This window comes from Camelus bactrianus, chromosome 12, assembly GCF_048773025.1.
Source record: "Camelus bactrianus isolate YW-2024 breed Bactrian camel chromosome 12, ASM4877302v1, whole genome shotgun sequence".
Taxonomy (NCBI): Eukaryota; Metazoa; Chordata; class Mammalia; order Artiodactyla; family Camelidae; genus Camelus; species Camelus bactrianus.
In genome coordinates this window covers 26,239,157-26,267,145 of record NC_133550.1, presented here as the reverse complement: position 1 = coordinate 26,267,145, position 27,989 = coordinate 26,239,157, and the positions used below count along the sequence as shown (strand labels likewise).

The window sequence follows — 27,989 nt, the reverse complement described above, 5'->3', positions numbered from 1 at the left end:
ACTAATACTCATCAAAATTGTAAAGGTCATCAAAAATAAGGAAAATCTGAGGAACTGTCACAGTCGAGAGAAACCTAAGGAAACATGATGACTAAATGTAACGTGGTACCTTGATAGCATCCTGACACAGACAAAGGACATTAGGGAAAAACTAAGGACATATGAATAAAGTATGGACTTTGGTTAATAAAAAATGTATCAGTGTTAGTTCATAAATTATAACAAATATACTATACAAATGTAAGATATTAATAGGGGAAATTGAGTAAGGGAGTATATGGAACTCTGTACAATCTTCTCAATTTTGCTGCAAATCTAAAACTGTTCAAAAATAAAGTCTATTAAGAAAAAGGGAAACCATAGCATTAGGTCAGGTGAAAGATGCTAAAGATGATGATGAAGCAGTAGGTATAGTGAGGAGTCAGATTCAGAACATATTTTGAAAGTGCCCAGCAGAAAATATGTTGGCAGATTAAATATGGAGGGTGAGGGAAAGAGAATAGCCAGGTTTTTGCTTAAGTAACTGGATAACGAATAGTGCCTTTACTTAGTATATGGAGGGGAAATGAGAGAAGAGTAGATTTTGCTGCTTCTGAGTCATTTTACTGTCTGTAATTTTTTTTTTTTTTTTTTTTTTTGCTAATTCCTGATTTATTCTTGTGAACTGGTAGAATCAAGAAGGAAATTTCAAGCTGTATGGTTCCACACAGGATCTCAGATTAATATAACTTTATTGTATTTTTTTTAATCTTAAAGATACTAAAAGCATACTTTATAATAGAAAAGTATATAACTGCCTTTAAAAGAGATGATACAAACCCTTTTGTGACCTAATTTGGGGACAAAAAAATCATATTAAATCACTGGTTCCCTCAGCCCAAATCAATGAGTCTGGAAGAGGTACGATTATATCACGCTTTTAAAAAGCACAGAGTAGTTTGGAAATCTGTACTCTTTAAATTCTCCAGCTGACCCTGAGAACCACTGACCTAGATGGCAAAATTCCTCCAATTTAAAATAACAAAGCATCCCACCTTTCTATTTAAATTTCTTTATATGAGTAATTTCCAAAATACCTTTTTACCCAATAAGGAAGTAAAACAATTCCTGTCACACTGTGTAAACTTCCAAATTCACGACTGTTATGCATCACCATTATACAGTTATCTTTGTGGGGAGGCACTGAACTAAGCACCAAACAAGTGAAAAATCTGTCAGAAGAGACCTAGTGCCAAAGCAAAAAAAAAAAAAAAAAGAAGATACATTTGCTACCTTCTTGGCAAACTTACCAAAAACATTTGATTTCACAGTTATTGAAATTTCTGGCCACATGACTCAAATGATAAAACCTTAGATTCCATAGTTTACTCAGAGTAGGCCAGCAAATCACCTAAAAAGATTCGCCACTAAAAAGGTATGTCTTGCGTGATCAGTAAATTTATACTCCATTAAACTGTCAAGCAAAAAATTATACAAAAGACAAAGATTCATTATCAACAGCCCTTCCCTCAGAACTGGAAACCATGACCAGAAGTTCACCGGAAGATCTCAACGTTCACTAAATCATAGCCAAGAGCATTTATGGAGTGCTCACTATGTGCAAAGCACTCTATTTGAAGGAAGAGGTCTTGTTTAAAGTAGCCATAATTCAGCCCATAAAGCCCTTTATAGTTAAAGATCAACAGTTTGAACCTCAGTCAGGAGCAAATGGGTAGCTGGTTCATACTGAAGGATGCAGGTGTAATTTGGTCGGTGCTGCTCAGTTTAAGTTGAATGGGCCTTTGCAGTTTGTGTAAATTCCACCTTCTGGGTGGTCTTCCAGAGCAATCTCAAAGAGGGCACACCACAGAGGTACTAGAGTTAATTTATGCTTATGTAGACTATGAGTCATGCGACGGCCATTAACACTATATCCTTAAGTGAGTACATAGATGTAAAATGTGCAAATCTCCAGCAGCATAAAGCCAACTTTTCTTAAAGCAGAAAAATGGCAACCAGAATGACCACTGAAAAACAAACCAAGATGCAAGTGCACCAAAGTATGGCTTGTTCCAAGTCAAATGCAAGATAATAAAGACAAAATATAAACAGCAGAAGGAATCGTGGGCTACAGACGGCTAACCCGTGGTCTTCAAGTACAGGAATGATAAACCAAATACAGCTATCTGTTTTGACCTTGACTCTCCTCTCCTCTGCCTACTCACTGGTGGTGGCACAATGCAGTAAGTGTTCAGAGTGGAAACCACAGCAGCCCTAGTGAGAGCTGCTACGTGTGGAACACCTACTCCACGGCAAGCAAACGTGACACTTCCACACAAGCAAGGAGGCTGGCTAACCGCCCCCCCCCCACACACAAATGTTAAAAACTCATCTTGCAGATGAACAATTACTAATCTAAAAAATTTTACTTTACCTTATTGCCTAGAAGGAGAAAAGTTAATCTTCTTTTCTAAAGTTTACTCTACTTGTTCTTTAAATCTCTTTCCTTCATTTCTAATACCTTAAATATATCCCACTTTACAACTTTCTTCAATTTATTAAAAAATAAATAAATAAAAAATTTCCCTTGAGTTTGCTTTCCCTCCAGTCATAAGAGGTTAGCGTCAACAGTCCCACTTTTACTACAATGAGGTAACCATGAGGACTGTGTTTTCTGGGGTTATTCCAATTTCAAATACTTCACCACATTATATCCACTTCAGCTTGGGGTTTGAAAACATGAGATTGTATCCTAAAATCTTCACAATCTTGATTTCACTGCTACTTCTACTAAAGTTGTTCTCTAATGTTGCCGAACCATTGACTGCTTCTCATTCTTCTGCATCTCATAGCCTAGTTCATCCCTTCTGTGATATCTATACCCTCGACCTTGGCCTTCATACTAAACTTAAATGTCTTCCTTATCTACTCTGGCATTTCCCAGTATGTGTTATCAGTAACATTTTAGCCTCACGGTGTGTTCCTCAATTAAGAAGATTCCGTGGTCAAAAATTTTCAAAAATGGTACATATAACATTCTACTCCTGGAGCTCTACAGTGAACATTAGTGAATTGTGCACTGCTTGATTTTTATGATAAAGCAACCATTTGACTTATTTTTACTCAGTGTTTCCCAATAAGCAAACCTGTGTCATTGATCCCTAGAATTCTTTTTTTTTTTTCATGGAACATATATTAACATGTTATGAAATTACTATAATGCAGGATGCTCCTCAGTATTCTGATGAGACAAATACTCAGTAGAACACACTCTGGGGAATACTGATGTACCTAATTCTAAGCTAAAACCTGAAAACAATCAGGCCTCCGAAACTAAATTCATCATCTTTCCTCCCAAGCCAGGTGTTAAACATCAGATTAAACTTTAGTAACGGTTTTTTCACCAATCTCATATTCAGGCAGTTGATGAATCTTTTCAGCTCTTAACTGTCTGTGGTCTGTAGTGGTTTTTCCCTTCCTTACATCATTCTGTTGACATCACCCTAAGGCAAATCTTCCTTAAACCTCATCTAGACTCATGGTAACTAAGCACAAGAATTAGAGGAGAGCTTAAAGAAAGAAAGATTCTGGGCTCCACCGTAATCTTTCTAAATGAGAATTGCGGGGCAGGGAGGGGCAGCATCTGTGCTTCTAATGGACAGCTAGATTGGCAAATTGCTGAGGTAGACTGTGAAGGTTCCATGACTCTTCTCTTCAACCTAAACTAGGCGTTTTCAGTTCTCTTCCTTCATCTCTTCAAATGACATGATTTTGAGTCTCCTAACCATCAGTTACTCCTCTCTGAATGTGGTCCATTTTGCCTATAAACCTTTTAAAGTGAGGGTTTTATACTGCACCACAGAGCACTCTGGATATAGGCTGGCCAACTTGTGAGACTAAGACTATCAATTATCTATTGTTTCTCCTGGGTTTCTCTGTAGATCTGCCTTTATGCTGGACAAGCAAAATCATCTCCTCCCTCTTTCATGTCCTGCAGCAAATTACTACTCGTTATGATCAACACTAATCTGCAATAACCACTGGAATGCGAGTCACCCAGCAAACAGACATAACTCCCCAGAATTTTAAAGCATTACTTACCTAAAAGACCTTCTGGTCTCTGTTCTAAGTAAGTGGCACCCCTCCCTTTCTCTAATGAATGTTAGCTCTGAAAGTTGCAGTTTATGCCAATCCTTACAGTGTTTTAGAATCAATGCTCCACAGTTATAAAGTGTATTTTTCACTTACAAAACATCTCAACATTATTTACTTAGTCCTCTCAAAAGTTCCTGTGAGGGTATTATCCTCATCTTACAAATGAGGAAATTAAGGCTCATAGAGGTTAAGTAGCTTATTCAAAATCATACACACTAAGTGGGGAAAGTTGTGACTTTAACCTCACATCCTGCACCTTAATCATGGCTTTCTCCACTTTAAAATCCACGTATAGTCACTTGGCCATCATCAGAAAATTAGCACCAATTAACACCGCAGTGTGATAGCTACCAGATGGTGAATTACTAAGCAAAAGGAACAATCAGCCAGAATCCAGGGAGGCATTATAACATAATACAGAAGCTAAGGAGTGGTGCCTTTGGGGTCAGACAGCCCTGAATTTGGGTCCTAGCTCCATCTCTCACTACCACTGTTACCTTGAGTAAATTATATGCACTCTGTGAGCTTTGATTTTCTATTTAAGTTACAAAGAATAAAGGAGATGATAATTTTCTTTAAAGTTCTTAGCATAATGCTTGGTACATGGTTAAATCTTCATTCAAAGTTTTTTTTTTTTTTTTAAATTCCTAATTCAAACATGATAAACAGTTTATAAAAATAAGTCTGTTTGGAAGGAAATACAATCTTCTGATTTTGGTGTCCAGTCCTTCATCAATTACTTCCAGATGTCTGGGAATAGGACTATGTGAAGGCCATAGGAAGACAGAAGATAGTAATGAGGAGGGAGAAAATTTGAAATGATGCTTGAAGTGGAGGCCAAGAAAAAGTAGGTGAAACTACTAGATTAGAGCTAAGTCTAAGCTCCCAGTGGCTGCCTTCACTGGGTCATCGTCACCATTACCAGTCACTGAGGGGGAAAAGAGAGAGGGGAAAAAGGGAGCAACAACTTAGAAGAGAAGGCAGTAGGTAAAGTGTCTACTTGAGATGTGACTAGATTATTAAATGGACAGAATTACATAAAGTGGGATTCCATTCCATTTCATTCTTTCAAATTATCACTGGGAAAAGATAAATTTGGGGGTATAAAGATGATGTTTTTAAAGTTTTAGAAATAAACTGTTCACTGCTTGTAACACTGAGTAAAGATAATATTAAAATACTAATACTTTTCTTATTATCCCCCCAAATACATGTTCATCTCTTTAAAAAAATTAAAAGGATAGATAAGCAAAAAAAAAAAAAAATTACTTACAGTCCAACCACTCAGAGATAACTACTGTTAACACTTGGTATATAACCTTCTAAACTGTTTTCTATTCATATATTTATAAACACATGTATTTCACAAATGCGGGGTCATATGTAATTACTGTTTTGTAAACTTTTAAATTTATTTTAAATTTCTTTCCAGATCACTAAAATTCTTTTACAGCATTATTTGAAATGCCATATATATTTTTACTATATAGTTCATTTAGCTAGCCCCTTATTTTGGATATCTAATTTTTTTTTTGCTATTATAAAAAGATTAAAACATTCTTGTAGCTTTATGCATAAAACATGACATTTTAGCACAAATTCCTAGAAGTGTATTTGCTAGATTAATGGCATGCAGAATTCTAAGATTTTTAGCATAACTTGTTAAATTGTCCAGAATGTTACTGCCAGTTCACACTCTACCCAGCATTACTTTAAACTGCTAATTTCCCAGACTTTGACCAACACTGAATTTGATGATATTGGAAGTGTTCATTAAATTGGTAGGTAAAAAACTATTCCTCCTTTTACTGCATTTTTTATTACAAAGGGGTGGATAATTTTCCCCTATATTTATTATCTATATTTCTTATTTTGAAAAGTATGTTTATATCTTCTGCCCTTTTTTTTAGTGTCTGTCTTTCTCAATTGTGTTTTGAATATTAATTTCCTGTCTGTCACATGGATTGGGTGTATATTTTCCCAGTTTGTTTGTTTGTGAGTTTTTAAAATAGTGTCTTGATCTATAGAAATGTAAAATATTTAGGTAGTCCAACCTATGTATTTTTTCTTTTTGATTTCTGCTTTGAGAATATTGCTTAGAAAGGCTTACTTCACCCCAATACTACATAAATTTTCCATTTATATTTTCCCTTACTATTAATATTTTAAAATTTTATCTAACCTAGGCTTTATTGGAGTATAAGATACTGGGCTGTAAGATATTGAGGGTGGGATCTAAATTTATTTTTTAAATACTTAGCTGGTTGCCTGCCCCAACACTATTTATAGTATGTACTTCATTAATTATATTGGGCACTTTTTATCTCAAACATGCTAACATCTCTGAAAACTAGATGTGTCTATGATAAACAAACGTTTCACAATTTACTTGGCAGGTTTTTTTCTTTTCTTAGTGTTACTTGAAGTAATAATAAATCAGTTAATGGCTTCTTAAATTTGATGAAACACGGTATTTACTTCTATTCCTATTTCACTCAGAGTTTTCTTTTTTTAATTAAAGAATGCAATTTGAATTATTATAAAATCTCTTCTGGGCACATTAAAATGATCATATTTTTTCCTAAGAAGTCCCAGTATTGAACTGTTCGTACATTCCTGAAATAAACCCTACCTTGCCATGGCATGTTACTCATTCAACACATTGTTATATTCCTTTTACTAATATTTTATTTAAGATCCTTACTTCTACTTTCATAAAACAGATTGGTCTATAGTTTTTCTATGACTGTAAAGTTTTTGTCATATCTTGGTTTTAGAGGTATGTTAAATTTGTCAAAGAAGTTGATAAACTTTTATCTATTTTCTATGACTGAAAGTTTGTAATAATAGCACAGGAATAATAATGTTTTTTTCTTTTTTCTGTGAAAGTCTAAGCTGGTTTGTGATAACTCAATTTCTTCTATGGTTACTGGTCAATTCAAGTATTGTAATTCTTCTTTAGTCAAATTTTGTATTTTATTTTTAGAAAATTATGCTGAGATTTTTAACTTCCTACAATAGGGTTATCCATGGTACTCTCTTACATTAAAATAATTTTTTCCATATCTTTAGCTTTATCCCATTTTCATTCCTAGTGTTTTGAACCTATGTTCTTTTCTCCCTTTCTTTATTGATTAGACTTGACAGAAATGGTCTACTTTATTGGTCTTTTCGAAGAGCAACCTTTTGGATTTAACAGTTCTAATTCTTTATTGTTCAAGTTAATTTATCTGGGTGCTTTTAGTATTTCCTCTTTGCCTTTGATTGTCATCAGATTTCCTGTGACGTGCCTAGATGTGGTTTTCTTTGTATTCATCCTGCCTCAGATTTGTAGCACTTTTTGAATTTGTGACTTGTTTTTTTCCCTCAGTTTGGGAAAATTCTTGACTATTATCTCTTCAAATACTGCTTCTTTCCCATTATCTTTCTCTTCCCCTTCTGTGGCTCTAATATGTTAAACCTGAAACTGTGTATCTTGCATCTTTTCAATAATTTTTCATTTTTTTAGCTCTCTTAGCTTCAGTCTGAAAATATTCTACTGACCTCTTTTCTGTTCACTAATCCTGCCTTCTTCTATGTCCAATATGCTATTAAATTCATCTCAAGTGTTTATATTTCAGTTATTGCATTTTCAGCCCTAGAACTATTTTATTCTTTACAACAGATTGCTATTCACTAGTGAAACTCTCCATCTTGTCATCTATTTTCTTGAATATACTACACAATTATTTTAAAGTCTTTGCCTGATGACTTAAATATCTGGGTATCTGGGCCACTTACAGACCTGTTTCTTTTGTCAATTTACTTCCCTTGGTCCTTTACTCCGGTATGCCTGGTAATTTTTGATAAATGCCAGACATTGTGTATGAAAAATTGGACTCTGAATGATGATGATGTAATCTTCTACAGAGGGTTTATCCTGTCCTCTGATAGGCAGCTGCAGTGAGGAGGGGAAGGGGAAAAAAATAAAAAGATTACCTTAATCTAATCAAGGACTGAGCTCACTTGGGGTTGGGTTGCAATTATTGATAAACTTGGTCTACTTTTGATTTTTCCCCATTATATTAGTATGCTAAAGCTAAATAGAGCCTATTGTTAAAATTTGGGAACTCTGGGAGCCAGTGACTAAACACAGGCATTATTAAAAATAAATTATACGAACTTACAATTAAATAAATTATATTAAAAACAAAGATAATAAGTACTCAAAATTCACCACTTAATAAATTTTTAAACTTAATTTAACTGTTTTCTATGTTATTTACATCTGTTGTATCTGTATTACAGAAATACTATATAATGGTGTTAATACACATCTCTTCCCAATTCGACATTCAGTAATGTCTGTCACATTTGTAGCTTGAAACAGCCTATGGTGGAAATATTTGCACCACAGTAATCAACAGACACTAGAAATCAGAGTTTGATTTATTGTTTTGCTGATTGTCTAGATCAGTTATTCTCTGTTGGAGGTGATTTTGTTCCCCATCCTGGGGTATTTGATAATATCTGGCAAAATTTTTGTTTGTCACAACAGTAAGGGGTCAGGGAATGGGGAGGAGGGACAGGTACTGCAGGCATCTAGTGCGTACAGGTTAAGGATGCTACTATACATCATGCAATGCATAGGGCAGCCCCCTACGACAAAGTATTATCTATGAACTTTCCCTTAGATAGAGCTTTGGGTGGCTGACCCTGTTTTTTGTCACTTTTTGCTCTTTTCAATGTTCCCTTGTAAAAAATCCTAGCCACAGATATTTCCATCTTTCCCTTAGTTGGGACAGGTGCATCTTTGCAGTTGTAAGCAATGCTATTGTTGAAATAAGCATCCACTAAAAGTAAGTTCCATATACGTGGTCTACAGAAAATATTTTGGGAAGCGTGGTAGAGGATAATAATTTAGAGAATCCGTAACCAAGTATTTGTTTATACTTCCACCGTTCAAGTATCAACTTGAATCATTTAATTCTGCAGTTATTCTTGATTTACTGGAATTCAACCATCTGTTTAACAAATAATTAAGGAGCAAGGATATGCAAAGTCCTATGGCCCTGCACTGGGTGGGGATGTGGGTTACAAAAATCCTAAAGCATGACCTATTCTCTTAAGAAGTTTCTAGACTTGTTAGGGAGACACTTGCAAATAACTAATGTATTTTAAGACTCTTAGTTACTCATCTAAGTCACATTATTTGGGGAATTTAGAAATCAGACTAAATTTTTAAGAAATTATTTGACAGAAACTGACTTGATTTTAGATTTGCATGCTGCTTATAGTTCACTGCGTAAATTTATTTAGAGCTGCACAGCTTTTACACACCTTACTTTATACTTACACCTTTCTATATTTTACAGCATATTTATGTGATTATTTCATTTGGTACAGTAGTGCTATGGGTTAGAACAGGTTAATGTTATTCTCACCATTTGACAGATGAGGAAAATGAGATGGAATGTCTGAGTAACTTGCTTATGGTTACGCAGCAAGTCTGTGCTGGAACTTTACAAAACTGTGCTTCCACTTGGTACTCTGGATGGCTTCTGCACTTTTCTTTGATAATGTTATGCGGTGGGTCACTTATCCATGTGTAAGACACACTAAACACGTGTATCTGAAAATTTATGATATTCTCATTGAATTAGTGACCATGTTTTGAAAAAAGAATTATTCATATACAAGAAGAGCAGCTCTGTGGATTGCCTCAGAAGTACTGGCTAAAACTTGTACATTATTTTTTAATTAACTGTCTTTAAGTAATTTCAAGTCTGTGAACTGGAATAATAAATGTTCATCAATTTTCTGAGGCATGTTTACACAAACAAGATAAATTGACATGAATTACAGTTAAAATTTTTGTCTATTATGTTTCCCAGTTTGTTCGAATGACCCATCCTAATTCACTAAGAAGAATCTAAGCTATTTCTGTCTACATTTGGAAAACTAACTAAAGAGCTAGGATTGTGGTTTAGGTAAAACAAGGCAAGACTGCTCTTCCTCCACTTTTCTTCTCCCAAAACACATGTACATACATGTACACTCATACACTCACTTTCAACTATCCAGTTGTTGCTTCAATTTTTTTACATGTATGTATGTAGTTTTTAAACAGAGAAATGTAGTTATAATTATCTTTGCATGTTGTTAAACTTTGAATCATGCCTTACTATATAGCTTTCCAGTTTCTCAAAATGTTAGTTGTTCTTTCCCTTCCTTTCTTTTTTGTGCTACACTTTTAAACCATTTATGCTTTTCTCTTTTTTCCTGATGGTTTAATGAGTCAGGCATTAACAATGTTTTTCTCTCCCTGTCTTTGCCAGTAGCTCCAGGAAGTACTTTTCTTTCAGTCTACCTGTGGTCTTGTCTTGAGCTTTCAGATGAAATGAAGATACAAAAGTAACTCCCTACATTACAGGTTCTCTTCCTGTAAATCACCGTATGTGGGGACGAGACAGGAAGGGTCAATGGAATTAGAGAAGATAATTTTGTATTCTCTTCAATACGAGTTATTTAGATACAACAAAAGTTTAAGTTAGCCACTACTCAGAAATCTAGCTCATTTCATAGTGGTTTCATCGTAATGGAAAGCTTACTTTGTTAAAGGATTTAGAATGAGGTGAAGGGAATTTTAGATCTTTTAAATTCAAGTTAAATGCACTTTGTTAAAGGTTAAGAAACATTTGCTAGAATTATGAGCAATTTCCAGCTAGAGTTCCATAAAAAGAGAGCCTGCAGTTAAGTTCATGTTACCCTCCCTAGTAGAATTCCACAGTGACTGGAATGGTTTATGAGTAAATATCATATGGATAGCTTTTTAAAGGGTTGGGAAATTGAGATCTGAAGAAAGAGTAAGAATGGAAAACTCTATCTCTCCCTTCTCTCTTTCTCCTCCCCCTCCATGCTTTCACATCTCCCTGCCCCCAACACACACACACACACACACACACACACACACATGCACACACACACACACCACTGTATCAGAAGAGGAAAAATTTATGTTTAAAGTCTCCTTTAGTGGTAAATGGAACAGCATAGTTGAGTAAATTGTGTGTGGCATTGAACTGGAATTTCTTCAGTGAAAGGGCTTATGTTCTTAAAGAGCTGAAAAGGGCTTAAATTTTCTAGTAGCCTGGAATAAAATTGCACAGGAGGCGCATGTGAAATGCAGCATGTGTGAATAGTTTTGCAGCAGAGTCCCATTTGAAATGTAGCAACACAGCTGGAGCAGTGACTCATCACACTAACATCTACTGTTAATAGACAGACTCTCCCTAATAAAGCCTGCACTTTCTCACGTTATAAGGCATCTCTTAGGCTGTTGTGATAGTATGATATGTTCCCTAAACTTGGTCAGGCCACTTGAATTTAACATTTGTTGAATACCTGCCATATACTAGGCATTTTTCTGCATTTAGTTCTTACACCTGTTTGGTTTTATTTTCCCCATTTTATAGGTGATGAATTTGAGGTCACACATCTGGGCTAATATTCAACTGGTTCTACCAGTTGCTTTTAGCCTGTGCTTGTTCTGTATGTTTGATAAAAATGAAGATACAAAGAAATTTCAGGATAGAAGGAAAGACATTTCAGATAGCTCATGTCAGTTGCCCTCAATCGTCTCAAAAATGTAGGGAGAGAATTCAAAAACAAGGGTGAAAATTTGGGACACAGCTACTTGAGAAAATGTAATGGGATTAGCAGTGAAAATAAAATGATTTTCCAGTTTTAATATCTAGAATCCAGCCCACGAATCCAGCTGCTGCCCTACTTCGCAGATGTCAAATGGCCTGATGGCTTCCTGAACACTGGCTACATCTTCCTGTCAGGATTCCAAGAGACTTCCCCAAGGACAGCAACCAGCCCACAGCTCAGTTCTTCTTAATGACCTGCCATGATGGATCTATTTACTTTTGGTTCAGCCCTTCCTAGATTGGAATGGTCTTCAATTTTCAACTTAAAATACTATGACAAGGACAGATTTTTCAGGGAATTGAGATGTGTGTCTGTGTGTTGCATTTGTTCCAATTATGCTGAGCAAAATAACCAGACTAGAGTGACCAAAACAAAATATTTTCCTATAATTATTTTGCTTTCTTCTTTTCTAAAAGTTTGAGCATCACTATGTCAAATCCATTTGTACCCTGTCTGTATGACCTTCACAAAATACTTGCCCTCTCTGTTTCTTCACCTGTAAAATGTGTTGTTGTGAAGATTAAAGGAATATATATAAAACACTAAGAACCATGCCTGGCATACGGTAATTGCTATATAAGTGTTAGCTCTTATTTTTTATCATCATCATCATCATCATCATCATCAGTGAACCTGTGGAAAATGAGCTGTCAATTTGGTGTGAGGCCTGATTAGTAAATGTATAGAAAATAAAAACTATCCTATGTGGCTCTTCAAAGTTTTAAAATTATCAAGAGCTGATTACACATGGATAACACTGAGGTTTATCAGCCAACAAGGAAAAAAAGTTCCCATGGAAGCTATTAAACCCCTACTTCTTTCTCTTATCAGCTCCAGAAGTCTATCCTGTGCAGCATTACGGCTTAATCCCCATTTTCATCATGCTATTATCTTATTCAAAGTTTCTCCACAATCTATCTCAAAAAGGTCCAACATGCATCTGCTCAACAAACAAATATTTAGTGATTATTACATGCCAGGGGCTAGAGATATAAATATGACTAAGGCATGGCTTTGCAATTGTGGAGTTCACTTACTGGTGGGTAGACAGACACATAAACAGATAATTACAGAGTGGAGTAGAAGGAGCAACGATGCAAGCGCATACAAGGTGCTATGGGAGCAGAGATGAAGGATACCAGAGTCCACCCCAGAAGGCTCAGACAGGGCTTCCTGGAGGAAAGGATGCCAGGGCTTAAACGGTTTCAAGCAGCAACTTAAATGTCTTCTCTGGTATCCCAAGGCTTCCTTAATCGGTCCTTTTTAACCCTCCAGCCATTTCTCCATTACCCACAACATGACTCACCTCCCCAATCCTACTGGACAAGTCTCATAACTATTTCCTTGAAAAATCCACTTTTGATCCCATCTCCAATTGCTCTCCTCATATGGCATCTCTATCAGGTGTTCTCTGCCTGGTACAGTGTGTTCTCTTCTCCTCCATGGAAATGGGCCCTACTTTGATGCAGTCATACACCTTCCTATTATTACTCATGAAAGCATATCAATCAGGCACATTCAGACGGACATTAGTGCTGCTTTCCCACACTCTGTAATTGTTTATTGTGTTTTTCTTATCACTTCAACCAAACTATAAGTACCTTAAGGAAAAAACAGTTCATAAGTTTACTTTGTTTCACAACACCTGGCAAGGTGTCAGCCAAAACAAAATACAAGATGTCAAAAATACTTTCCGAATTAAGTTATTTCACCAATGCCTTCTCTGGTCTATCTGATGTGCAATAAATTCATTTTATGAAAGTTTAGACGTTCAAATAACCAGAGAAGAGAACATTCTTACTTCTGTCAGTTAATTTACTAACTGAAAGTCAGTAGTACTCTGTGAGAAATAAACTAGCTTGGTAGAATTTGTGAATGTGAAGAAAACGTGAACCATGGAATAAATTACACATTGGGTTTATAAGTAGCCTCTGAATAAGGTTCTTGTACTTGGTAAGCGGTGAAAAAGTGGTATATTGTTGAGAGGGAGTATATTTAGGTTGAGTGCAAGTTTGAATGGCCTTTTTTGTAAGGAAGTATTATATATATATATATAATATCAGTTAAATATTATATATATATATATATATATATATCAGTTAAATAAATGAAGAGGATTATACACGTACGTGAATGCGTGCGCACGCGCACACACACACACTGTAAGTATGAATGAGATAGCAGAAATGGCTGTTGGGAAAACAACCTTTTCATACTGCTAATGATAAGGCACTTTTAAACTTGGCACTTCTCTCTTATTTCTTTTTATTTCTCATCTGTTTCCCTTCCACTGTTATTTCTCATATTATTCCTCTATTTTATCTTTTCTGCCTGATTTTCTTCTTCTCTAACAAACAAAAACTCTACACACTTTTTCTCATCCACACTCAGAGACACACACCTCAATTGTTTCCTGCACTTTGGGTTCAAAGTATGAAACCAGCTATCTCAAGAGGGTGTCTGATAGTGATGCCATTAACTCACTAGATGAGTGAGTGGTTTTCAAACTTTTGCTCATAAACCTCTCAAAGAACTCTGAGAAAAACAGAGACTCTGTGCCGGTTATCAATTCACCGCCTCTAAATCCATCTTCCTTGCCTGCTCTGCTAAAGCTGATCTGGGACCTTTCAGTATTCTTTTCTTGGTCAGCTAACATGGTACTGAACTTTGTCAGTAGAGGGCACGGGAGAAGGGCTGCAGGGAAGAGCTCTCCTCCTTCCTGGGTTCAGGGAGCCCGCTCAACAGGCTCCTGCAGAGCTCTCAGCTTCCCCAGCGTCTGGCTCTGGCAGTGCAGGCAGATTCCCTACTTGCAGGCCCCACTGCCAGGCAGGCAGCTTCCCCAGCACCCAGCTCCCTAGTGTGTGCATACTCTCCGGCCCCCAGCCCTTGGGGCGACACTGCTTCTCTGGAGACAGGCTCCTGAGGCACAAGCAGCTTCTTTGGAGCGAGGTGCTGCCTTCAGGGCACAGGAGTGAGCAGCAGCTGGTGGCCAGCAGCCTCCCCAGGCGCTTCCCTCAGGTAGTTCTGCAGTGGAGTTCCTCCAGTGAGACACCTCCCTGCAAACAGCTTTCCCTGGGGTCCCAGAGGGGAGATTTCCAGCAAATCCCTGAAGGCAGATTTCCGGAAAGTTACACCATCATGGCTCCACAGTGACTCCTGTGCCATCAGCCCTGGGGAGGGTCGGGGGTGGGTTGCAGGGGAAGCTCTTCCTTGGGCTCTATCTCAGCCCCAGGGATCATGACAGCTTCCCAAATTTCTATCTCCGTGTTCTTTAGAATTCCTATTTACTTCTTCCTAGCCAATCCCTCATTACCACAATTCCCTATTACATGGGGTAAGTCCCTAAATTAAACTTTCCTGTTCAAATGACTGTGTGGCTTCTGTATCCAGATTGGGTGCTGACTAATACGCACTTCCTCATATATTTTAAAGTGACAGCTAAAATTTCTTATCAAAAATTTAAATAATTGAAAAAGATAAATTATCTGGTGTTCTGTATATAGATCACATGCTTAAAATGTATTTTTGTCAAACCCTTAGAATGACATATCTAGATCTGTTAATGGATGGAGAAGTCCAGCATATAACCAATAATTTGCATAGGCAGTCCTTCCTTATTCGCCTATCAAGGAAATCAGACTTACTTTCTGTACACATCACATGCACACACACACACACACACACACACACACACTCTTCCATTTAAAAAATGTGAATAAATATGTTGATACATGTTCTCATGACACACATCTCACTTAAATAGACCTGTAGAAAACAGATAGACAGACAATAGATGGAGAGAGAGGTAAGCAGACAGTTGGTGGGCAGACTGAGCCTTGCCAGTTTCAATACTTTTTTACCAGTTCAATATTTCTTCATATTTTTTTGGCCTTTCATGGGTCTTTCCTTCAGAAGTAATACATTCCTGAACTGTCCTTTTGCTTGGTGCCTTAGAGATTTCACCCTGTGACAATAAATCATAGGAAGATTTAGGGTGGGTGGAAGGCATGCCATCTTTTATGAAGTGGGAGGAAGACGACTATGACAGAGGAGACAGGAAGGAAGCGGTAGCTGACTACAGACTCTCTCAGACACAGAGAGCAGTTTCAGAAAAGCATACATACAGAGGTTGAGGACCAGAAAATTGCTTCCCTCAAAACTATCCATGACCTGGGGCCTCATACCCTGTGGACACCTAGGGTACAAGTTCTCCAGTATGAAGACAGCAACACTAGACCAAAGAACTACTGCATTCTACAATGAAGGCCAAAGCAGCGACATTGTTTCCCCTAAAACTGACAGTAAACCACGTATGGAGAAGCACACAATTGTTTTTGTTTTTAATGTAGAATTATAAAAATATTAACCTTAAAATATTCCTTAAAAACTGGAAAAAAAAAAAGCTTTCCTTACAAGAATGCCAAAGTTTCCGTTAGAGTCAATATCACATCAAATATGAAACTCCCTGAACCCCACCAATACCTACGTTTGAATAAGAGCCTTACTTTCACTGTTTGTGACTCAAGATGTCACGTGGGTCAAATCCTTCATTTACAGTGGTTCTGTTTCTTATTTAAAACAGTAAGTTTTCCTTGGATCCACTATTTTACTGAATTACATAATAGGGAGAGAAATGAAGAATCTTAAACAAAAAGCAAAGGAGAAGTGGCCAATTTTTACCATTTGGGATATTAACAAGTTTAACATGGCTCAGCAACTATCTTAAGTGTTATATCAACTATTATGACACAAGCTAAAGGTGTTGAAATATAAAGATGTGTGTTTTCTGAGAGGAAATGGGTGACAATTTGAAGGGCTGGTTCTTTAAAAGGAAGAATAAATACATAAGAATTCAGAACAGATTCTCAACCAACACTAATGTACAATGAGGTTTATGCAAGTTAAGAAAGGTTTTAAACGTTTTAAAAAATTTTTTTAAGGAAACTACTGTTTCCTGTTATTTTTGGAAAATCTGTAAATGCTAGTGTTTTCAAAAGGAAACATTTGTGGAGAGATAGTAAGTATGTTTTACATGCTACACATCTCAGATTCTTGTTTGTTCATTTCCCCTAAGAAGTTTGTAATTCTGTTTTAAATAAATGACATTTACTCTTAGTTAAGGTTTCTGTCTTTTTATTCCCCCAAACCAGCATCCACATGGGAAGTACAGGGCTTCTAGTATTTTCTCCACCTAAATAATATTTTAGTAAAGATTTTTCTTTCTTGAATAAGATCCAAAATCCCCAGAATATATTGATTAAATTATTTTGTTGAAAAAGTCTATTTACTGCCTGTTTTATAATAAACTACTAGGATCTTTAAAACAAAGATTCTGGATTAATGCAAAAATTATTAAAAGTCATAGTATGTCATTTGCTTACATATGTATAAGGATCTGTTATAATTCCCATTTTACTTTCAATATAGGTATTGCCCCTCACTGCAGTAGTATGAATAATCAACTTGGTGGATATTACTCCACCAAGGATGTGAAGGATGCACATAAAGAACTTCCATTATGGTTCAGTAAATAAATTAAGGGCCATCACTTGAAGTTAGAAAAATCAATAAATACATAGACATTTCTATGTTCACCAAAAATTTCTTTCATACCTGCCAAGCACCATGGCTACTGTGATGAACAAGTCAATGTTGGGATTTTTTAAGATGCAAATAATGGAAAATCAGCCAGTCTACCAAACTGGTAATTTATCATGAAAGTCAATAGCTGTTTTCATTTTGTGGGGGAAAAAATAGAAATAAGAAAATTTAGTAATGGAAAAACTCTGATGTGGACAAGCGATACCAAGTTTGTTGCCATCTGTGATTTGTCCTATCCATGGGTTTTTTTAACGTACTTACTTGAACAATGGAGTTCCACAGACAACACATTTATATATTCCAGGATCTTTGTGATGTGTATATTCTCCTTCGAAGGCACTGATACACAGTAAACAGAGCATAAAAAGAAATTAAACAAAGTTAGCATTATTTCTTACAGAATGTATTTGCTTAAAATATATTTCTCTAATAAATCTTTCAAGGGCCTTTTGTCCTAAAATGAGAACAGACCAAACATATGGAAATCTAAGCATTACTAATATATTTCAAATCCGTATAATGAAATGTGCATATAACTACTCCAAACTAGTACAGGTTAAATAAAGGGAAAGAAAAAAGCAAGCCATCTAGTTATGTAATGCTTAGAAAATGTTTTTTCCTATTTAAAAAAAAAAAAAAAAAGCCTGTAGTTGAGATTCACAGAAAAAACATTATTACATAATATTTCTGCTACTCTACAGTGTCCAAGAGTGTATACGAGAAAATGTAGAAGGGTCCAAAACTTCAAGTGGAAGGAGTCTTATTTTTTGGTTTGAAAAGGAATATTGCAGCTTTAAGGGAATATTTTTCTAAGTTAACAATCTTAAAGGCTAGGAGGTCATTCAGCTAATACAAATCAGCTGTGCTAGCCCAACAAAAAGTCTATGTGCTCTGCAGCTTGTTTTTATTATCCTTTCACCCTCTTTATGAGGTCCAATTTTTTTATAAACAGAATTTTTAAGAATGACCTAATCTCTAGTTGTTTGTGTGCATTAAATCATTTTGCTAGTCATGTACACAACAGGACGAGTAGACGTCTTGGGCTGAGACTGAAGTCCATCGCTAGCTCATTGTGCAGTAAGGGTGGACTTTGTCAGAGATGCAGCATTTGGTAAATTCAGTAAACAGTATATACTTTGACAGGAAGAGAGAGCTGCCTGTTAACGAGGACCCCCTGTGTGGTAAAGAGCTCTTTCAGCTCATGAATGAAAACAAGAAGTTACATCATTAATAAATTTGGACCAGAGGTAAGTTACGGCCTTATGCCAAGCTCCATGGTATAAATTAGACAACAAAATGGTTGGACTTTGGCAAGTTACCTTTGAGCTGGAATCAGCTGAGAGAGACTTTATTCACTAAAAACAGTCTTGGAAGTGAACAAACTCTTTTTTCAGGACTTAAGGCGAACTTCCAAGGACCAAAGCCATGTGAGGGCAGTTATTGAAAATTTTTGACATTCCAACCACAAATGAGCCAATAAATACTTTCTCCACATGTGCTTCAAAAAGAAATTGGAGTGGGGTAGAAAGGAACTAAATTATGCTACCTTCTTTTTGCAGCCAAAACGTCTATCCTTACAATGGCCACCTTCAAATTTTCAGCATCCTGGCAAAGTGCCATGTCCCTCATGGTTTTGCTTACTGTGATGTCTTCCCAAAAAATGTACCTAAATCGCTATTACTGCCACACATTTTGCAGTAAACTAAAAACAGGCCCTTAACAAAAGCCTTGTGACTTTACGAGAGATAGAGTGTTCATTAGATGGGGGAAGGAATACATAAAACTTAGTCTTAACCTAAACAATACCATTTTCAGCCTTTTCAAGGATACTAATTTGTAGACTTTAGCAAATAAGTGTGGAATCCTTTAAATTAAATGGCAAGGAAGAGGATTCAAAGGTTGGGGGGGGGTGGTGAGGGATGAAGAAAACTAGCTCTTGCTTAATGACTTCTTCATAAGCTTGCCTTACCTTTCCGTCCCTTTCTCCTGAGTGACATGGTACTGCAGGGGTGTTAGCCGCTTCCTCAGTTCCTGCTGGGAAAAGACCACCTTACAGCTCTTTTTATCCCTACATGACCCTGGAAAGAGAGAGGATATGGGAGAAAGAGGCTTTTTAGCTTGAATCCTAAATAATTGCTTTGGCTGGCCGCCACAACACAGCCTCTGCAGTCACTTCTCAGTGACCAGACTGGCCCCTAACACACGAGACAATCTTACCTGAACTGCAGCCGATGATTTCTCTCAATTTACAGAGAAGGTTACTCAAGATTCAGGCGAGCCCTCTGGAGCGCTGACAATGCACTCCAGCCAAAGCTGCTAGCCCGAGACAGTAAAAACTCACTGAACACTCACAAGATGGGAGCATATCCATTATGTTTCCCAATACCTTCAATTTCTTTTTTTTTAAACGAATTCAAAAAGCATAATCCTATAAGCATTTGCGCTGTATATATAAGATGATGGGCATATTATGTTAAACAATATCTCCATTCAATAATTTTGCAGCTTAGTAGAATAGCCCGCAACCTTCATCATTCAATTTCCATCCTGGGTGATTTAAATACCATCCTATTTATTTTATTTTATTTTTTATTTATTGAACCCTAAAGAGTTATTTTTCCATGACTAGGAATTGCTATTCTCTGTGATTTTGTCAGACTTCCTGAGGTTCTGCAGAGTCCTTAAATACAAACATCTCTTGAAAGACTGCATCTTACCATGTCAAACGGGCAGCAAGAAACTTTTAATAAACTCCAGGAGAAGGCATGTATAGTAATGCAGATTGAAGAAGTTCCAAAGAAAAAGTGAAATAAATAGGGAGGGGGAAAGACGAAGAGAAAATGAAGAGTGAATGTGATTTTTGAGACCTACATTTTTCTTTTTGCAAAGTATACCTAGGAAGACTTTGCTGATTAAGTGTATTTGAATGGTAAAATAATTTTAACATGGTTCTAATAACAATGTTTGCTTTTATTTCAACCTATATAGACTACAGTAAAATGTTCAGACAACACCTGCTTCTATGTAGTACCTGAACAAATGATTGAAAAGAAATACAATTGGGTTCTGCATCTGCAGATTCAACCAAACATGATGGAAAATATCCCACCCTACCCCTGCCAAAAAACAATTCCAGAAAGTTCCAAAAAGCAAAACTTGAATTTGCTATCCTAAGGCAACTATTTACATAGCATTTATGTTATATTTACAACTATTTGCATATCATTTACATTGTATTAGGTATTATAAGTAATCTAGAGATGCCTTAAAGTATAAGGCAGGATATGCATAGGTGACATGTAATATTACAGCAACTTACATGAGGGGACCTGAGCATCCTCAGATTCTGGTATCTGCAGGGGGTCAGGAATCAATCCCCTGTGGATACTGAGGGGTGACCTGTAACTCCGGGACATTGCAACCCGTATCGCTACAGAGCAATTGCTTTTCTTTGCTTTTCCATCACAGTGTGAAAGAGGCTTGCAGATGGCCCTACATGCAAAAATTTCTTACTGTGTTTTGAAATCACTAGAAGAAAGCTCGCTTAGGTTCCTGAATTTAAACCCAACTTTTTTTGAAATATTAAATAAATATTATTTAGGAGTAGAAATGTTTTCTACTTCTTTTACTTTTAAGGCACCTAATGTCATAGTATGTGAGATCACTGAAATTAGAATAGGAGAAACTTAACTAGCCAGTGACCCTGACTGTGGGACTAAAGAAGGACGTTAGCTTCCAGAGTCAGGGCCAGGGCCACCAAGATAGAGGGGTTGATTTTCTATGAGGAAATACGGAGGCAGGAAAAGAGCAAACCAGAGCCAAACAGAAAAGCACACCTTTGAGTAGACCTGTGGGTTGTCAAATAGCGCCTCTCCTGACCTTCCACAAAACATGCTGGCCCTGCTCTGGCCTGGAAAGAGCCACAGGAATGGCTGGCATATCACTAATGGCACGTTGGTCTCTCACCTCACTGGAACCCATATTACACTAGGCTTTCTCCAAATACCTACTACTTACACTTTTAATATTTTCTAAGGCGTAGATAGAAATGTTTCCCTGAGAAATGTCTGCACTGTCAGAACAAGCCTCTCCACAGCCTGAACGCAGAACTGGCTGTAATAGGTGAATCTCTGCTCAAGTCACTATAGATGTATTAAAAAGTTATCTTTTTGTTTTTATTTTTTTGTCTGCTAGAAGGGTTGTATCTTGGTTGATTTCATCAAAAATGCATTGACTGCAAATCTAACATGACAAAATATCTTGGTTAAAATTATTCTTTCCAATGGCATAAATAATTAAAATCTATACAATCAGAACTAAACAATTCTGTCCAAAATATTTTTGTTAATATACGTTCATTCATACAAAAAGACCAATTGTGTTCTCAAAGCTGAGAGAACTAAGCTACCCATCTGTATGTCATTTAGTACAAGAGAAGCAACTGCAGGTTTAAATTACATGGTATTGGATTGCAATTTCCTAACATTGGATGCTTTTCTGCTTTTTTACCTTGAGTCATTTACTAAGGAGTGTTCATAAAAAGTAGCTTAAAGCACAGATGCTTGCAAATCGTTTAGGCAAAGATGTTTCCCTCTTTTTCATTCTCCCTCTCTCAAAAAAAAAAATCTCTCTTTTCTGAAGAAAAAGAATAAAACTGTTGGTCAGTATTGACGAACCATGTCAAGTATTTGTATAAGGAGAAAAGGTAAAATTGAAAACATCTGATTGAAGTAAATAATACAAACATAAAAGCTTTACTGGTGAATGAAGGCTATTGAAAAGACTTTATTTCATAGATTAGAAATTACTTTTGATCTAAACATTCTTAACAACAGATTGTTTTCCACTATGAACCATCTCATTAGCTGTGCTACAGAGGCCTCGTGTTAGTGGCAAGCTTTGAAAGCGTGCTGCTGTACTCTTTTGTTAGTCTCCATCTTATTTGGGAGGGGGATAAAGATTTCATTCCAGCTTTCTTTGTTTGTCTTTCAAGAACCACTAAAGCAGTATTCACACAAATTTTGTAGGAATGTGCCCTATGTCATAGCCTACAAATTATTTGGTTTTGGTGCACTTAAAGGTCATCTCCCAAATTAGCAAAATTTTCCTACATCCTGGCTTTTCAACCTTAAATATAAATATTGTTTCCTAACTGTAAGTGAGGTTTGTTCTTTAAGAAATGCTAGTGTTTATTTAAAGTTGTCAAACTTGGTACATTTTTATTCTTTGGTCATACTGTGTTCTCAAAATAATTAGACTTTTAAAGTGTACCTAATAGTAAAAGGAAGTATATGTGGACTAGAAACAACTATTGTGATTTAATATTAAAGAACTCAATGAGAAGTTAGTCAGATTTTACTAAATTTCTTGCCACATAGTTTAATAATAATAATATACTTCCTGGACAATTGAAAGCTATACTATTACCATAGCTTCCCCAGCATCATAACCAAAACCTGGCAAATATAAACATAGAAAGGCTTCACTTTTGTCTCTGATTTCCCTTCTCCCTATCAGACTCCCTTTTCTAAAAGTCATGTGGTGCCACTGTTAATTTTGAAGAAGTCATTTCATTTTGAAATTCTAGAATAATTCATTGGATGGTTTCCTTTTACTATCTTCACTTAGGTACTGTAATTTTCTTATTACACAGGGTAATTTAACATTAGTATTATATGACATCTGTTCAATGAACTCTAAATTGGCTTAGAAGGATGTTAGGGAAAGATTTTTTTTCCCTTTATTTAAATGTTTAATAGAGTACTCTGAGGCTACGAGTGAGCATGTGTGTATACACGTGCAACACAAAGCATATCTGAGGGGTAATATTGCCACTTTGGTATCTAATCATAACACCATTCCCTGCAGAGTAATTTTGGTATTGATCAGATAGATCCACCCTGAACCCGATCCAAGGGCATTTATTTACTAAAGTATGCCCGAAGTCCTTTTCATATCAAAGTTTGTTCCATATTGTTCACAAAGCCAGTATTGTCTTGAATTAGATTTCACTTTCTGCCTTTGCCTGCTTCCTAGTCATGTGACCTTGGACAAGTCCGTCTCTCTGACTATGTACTATCACCCTCGGAGGTCTGCTGTAAGGATCACAGCAATTCACACTTAACAAACACTGTCTAAATAAATGCGGTATTACATCAGCATTTTGATTACAGTGAATTCTGAAGTTAAAACTATAAAGGATAACCAGATCAGGTATTTCAGTATGCTACAATATTTTATTGGTAACTATTTTTCTATAATAATTCCCTTAGAACAGTATTTTCCTCACAAGTTATCTTTAAAAATGATTAAAACAAGAATTGAAAGAAGAAAATGAAAATTTAAGTGCCTATTATGTGCCAGCTAGACACTGTCATATAACTATATTTAATCCTCTCAGTAACTCTAGGAAGTAGATGTCATGCCCATTTTACAGATGTAGAAACTGAGGCTCAGAGAATATAACAACTTACTAAGAACAGACAGCAAATAGATACAATGACTCAAACCCCAGGGTGTCTGACTGCAAAGTCGATGGTCATATTTTCTGTGTGGAAAAATTATGCTACAAATTTCTTCTTTCTTCTTAAATTAGGCAGTAGCTTTCACCTTGAAAATTATCACTAAGAACTTAAGCTAATGAGAAAGAAGAGTAATAATCGCTACAGTACATCCAAAAAAGTAAATACATTTCTCTATTAGCCAATGTCTGCTTTCCCCGTGTTCATTCCTTCAGCATAGGGTCAGTGACAAGGTTCAAACAGGATTCTCACAAAGTCTATAAAAACGTTGAAAGGCTTTTTAAATTCCTGTTAAGAAGTAAATCAAATCTGTTACCTAAATCTTAGAGCACTTTTAAGTCATAAATCTTATATTTCAGTGTGAAAAATCAAAACAAAACAAAATCTAAAGATCCCATAACTTTAATTTTGGTTCTAGGATCAGAAAAAAAATGAAACTATTAAATATCTTCCCAAGATAATAAACGAATAAGAGATGATAAGACTATCTTGTTTTGCTTTGAGTTTAGTAGGTTAAAACAGTAAAGTTCATGTTGAAATATCTTGCTATTTTATTTTAAAATGGTATACTTTAATTTTCACTATAAATTATAATTTTAGTTGGTTATAAAGTCGGTCATATTGGAAAGTTAAATAAACTTTTATTCCACCTTGGAAGTGTTAGGAATTTCTATGTAAGTGGGCATTTGTAAAAACCCAATCCAGTTCATTTTTACAATAGAATATAAAACTATTATACCAAGAACCATTTTTTCTTGTGTTTTGTTTTGCATTCTAGTAATTTAATAAAGACTTTAAGAAAAAAAATGCAAAGCACAAGGAAGAAAAGCTCCATGCTTGTAAAAACATACCTAATTCTGATTTTTTCTCTCAACATAGACCTGTACAGGAAAAACATTCCTGAGATTAACATACTGTCTAAGACGTCATGACACTCTGGCTTCAGTCTTCTGGTTTCCATGAAATTAGGCTACAGGGCTTACTCTGAGGACCACTGATCTGACAATTTTCTTACTGTTTTTTTAAGTCATCAAAAATGTTGAGTGTTTACAGAGTACCAGGCACTGTGCTATGTAAAATACTCATTCGTTCATTCAGTAATTCCTCACTGAGCACCTACTATATGCTGGCATTAAAAGTACATAGGATGTATCTGTGAACAAAATAAAGATCCTACTTTCTTGGAGCTCCAATTCTAGCAGGGGAGGGGAAGACATAAAACAGAAAGAAGATAAGTAAGAAAATGACATAGCCTCTTAGAAGGTGATAAGTATACAGGGTAGAAAAAAAAAGCAAAACTGAGCAGGGCACAGAAGATTGGGAGTGCTAGAAGTAAGGTCTGTAACCTTAAATCAAGTGGGCAAGCTCAGCCTCACTGAAGTGACAATTAAGCAAAGCCCTGAAGGAAGAGAGGAAGCTGGTTAAGCTGATATCTGAAAGGAAGAGCTTTCTAAACAGCCAGTAGAAATGGCCAATGCAAGAGACGAATACACTACAAACTTCATACTCCAGTGGGAGAGACAGACAAGTAACTGCAAAGCGAGTAATAAAACCTGAATATGAATGGAGTAGATAACCAACAAAAAAAGGACATGCTTTTACATCTGGAAATCCACAATCACACTTCTTAGGACAGACATTGTCTGACGTGATCTTTCTTTCTTCCAAGTGGTCTCATTTTAGCACAGTGCTGTACTCAAAATAGCTCTCCGAGAGTGTTTGTCTGGCTGAAGCTTCAACACAGAATTAGAGTGCAGTCTCTGCTAATTTGCTCTGTGTATTTGATACTATCCCTTTCAGACTATAGATCATCATTCTCAACCTGGAATCACGTGTAAGAGGATACTCAATAGATGCTCTGTGGTGATGAATTCTTGATAGGCCTAGAGAGCAAAATCCTTTGGCCAAACAATGATTTTACCTTTTGGAAACAGTTCAATACCTCTCCCATTCAGAGTAATCTTGTAGGTGGTGGCAGGAAATTATAAAATTAGTACCTCAATCTACTTTTCATTTTTAAAAAACATTCTCAGTTTTTACCTTTAGGCTCAGTTTAATTTTATCTGTCCTCCAAGTCCTAAATGCAATACAATGGGAAAAAAACAAAAACAAACAAAAAACCTCTAGGCCTTAAGAATCAGAAAGCAGATAATTGTTTCTTTTTAAGGTAAAGTTGTTTTTTTTTTTAATGTGAGAAAAGTCATATCTTTGTTACAGTAATAACCACATTTCATGCCTTATTGCTGTTTTTCTATTACTTCATGTAAGGCAGTTCTACAGATCAGTTTCAGTGATACCCTGTTGATGTGTGCATAGAGTTCTAATTAACATCAATGGACATTATAAGCATGGCAAGGCAACACACCATTTTAAACGTCTTGAATGAAACAAGATCATATGTTTTAGTGGTGCATAGTTGAATGATAAAATTGGTCTGGTTTCCACACTGAAGGTTTGAATAGATAAATTAAGAAAATATTTTCAAGGAAGTTTTCAAGTCTACATACCTGGTAAATTCACCCCTCCTCTGAACTTTCATCTGAATACCCTTAGTACTAGTGTATTTACTCTGCAAGGTACTATTTACATGAGCTAATGTAATATTTTTCAGTTATTCTCAAATGTCTTCAGTTGTTTCTGCTTTATTTTCCCAGATCACAAATTCTTTGAAGACATAAACAGCTGAGCCTAATATTAATTCACATTTTCTATAACTATTTATTAAAAATCTACAGTGAATTAAGAACGGTGATGAGCGCTGGAAAGTTAAAAATGAGTAAGTCAAGGTTGCTGCCTTAGGGGAGCACATATTGTAGCACGAAAGATAAGAAAAACAATCAATACAATGTGCAGTCTTAAAGTAAAAATATATGCAGAGAGAGTTAACAAAGAAGACATTATCACTCTTAAACTCTGCCTACCTACAATGACTAGGTCCAGTTGTAACTGGGATATGGAAAACTCACGTAATTTGCAGAAACAGCATCTACAAGGTCAGAGGGCCAGAGAATTTTCAAACAGGGAAGAGAACTCCATCTAGACAAGCTGACAGATGCAGTGTGATCACATGCACACAATGTCAAGGTGGTAATCAAAGAGTCTTTCAGGTGGGTGGAATTAGCTAGTTTAACAACACAAAAAATAGCCCAGATAAAATGTAGATCCTGATTTGGAAGAGAGAAAAACTGGGCAGCTGAGAAAGCAGTTTTAAAATTAAGGGTGAAATATGCCAACGTTTTCTCACTGCAAGCCAATGGGAATAAATGTACTTCCCACAACATCTAAAGCCTATTAATATGATTTTAAATTCTAGCCTATAACAGTAAGTAATCTGGTAAGGCTGCATGATTTTTTCGAGAGGAGACCATGGAGAGCTTTACCACTACATTCATCCTGATGACACATTCACCTCAATGACTCCGTAAGATAGAAACCATATTTTACATTTCTCTTTCACCCATGGGTTACAAATTTTTAATTGTTGCATTCATGTATGGTAGACATCTTATCAGCAGTCTCTAAGTGCTTCACAAAGAACTAAAGAGTGCTTCATCAATATTTCGAAATGTAATGTGAATACCAAGAGCAATGATTTTTGTATTCATGTGGTTCCTAAAGACTAGAGTTTAGGGAAATATTTAAAACACGTCTTGACCTAAAAAAGCATTTTCTTACTTGCAAAGCATATGAATAAAAAGAGAATTTTTAAAAGCACTGCCATCATCAAGTGACAACAGTGGAAGAGAAAGTTAACTTGACTTTGAATCTGTCTGATTGCATATGAAACGTCTGACAGAGTTGGAGTCCCCTGTTTTTAATTTTTTTTCCAGTATGCGTCTTCACTAGAACATCATAGCCCATATAGAAAAAAAAAATTAAAAACAGACAGGCTCATTTCCATTCTACATTTCACATGCAATCAAAAGGACTTGCAAAAAAATAGTTCTCTCTCCCTTACTGCCTTGGAAGCATAGGCTGTAAGGGAGAGTTGAGAGGGGCCACTGACAAGCAGTAAGGGAAGGAGCCCTCTCTCAGAGTGCC

General features: G+C 36.1%; 1 protein-coding gene across 5 annotated transcripts in view; it reads right to left on the bottom strand.

The window, feature by feature from the left end:
- The window catches only part of MSRB3 (methionine sulfoxide reductase B3), a 151,036-nt gene that overhangs the window by 84,186 nt on the left and 38,861 nt on the right, over positions 1-27,989 (bottom strand). For all 5 annotated transcript variants that reach the window (XM_074375081.1, XM_010970509.3, XM_074375083.1 and 2 more), the window contains 2 exons: positions 19,397-19,505; positions 17,689-17,766 (listed from right to left, as the gene is read on the bottom strand). In XM_074375081.1, coding sequence (XP_074231182.1) covers positions 17,689-17,766; positions 19,397-19,505 — 187 coding nt within the window. The remainder of the gene's footprint in view (positions 1-17,688; positions 17,767-19,396; positions 19,506-27,989) is intronic.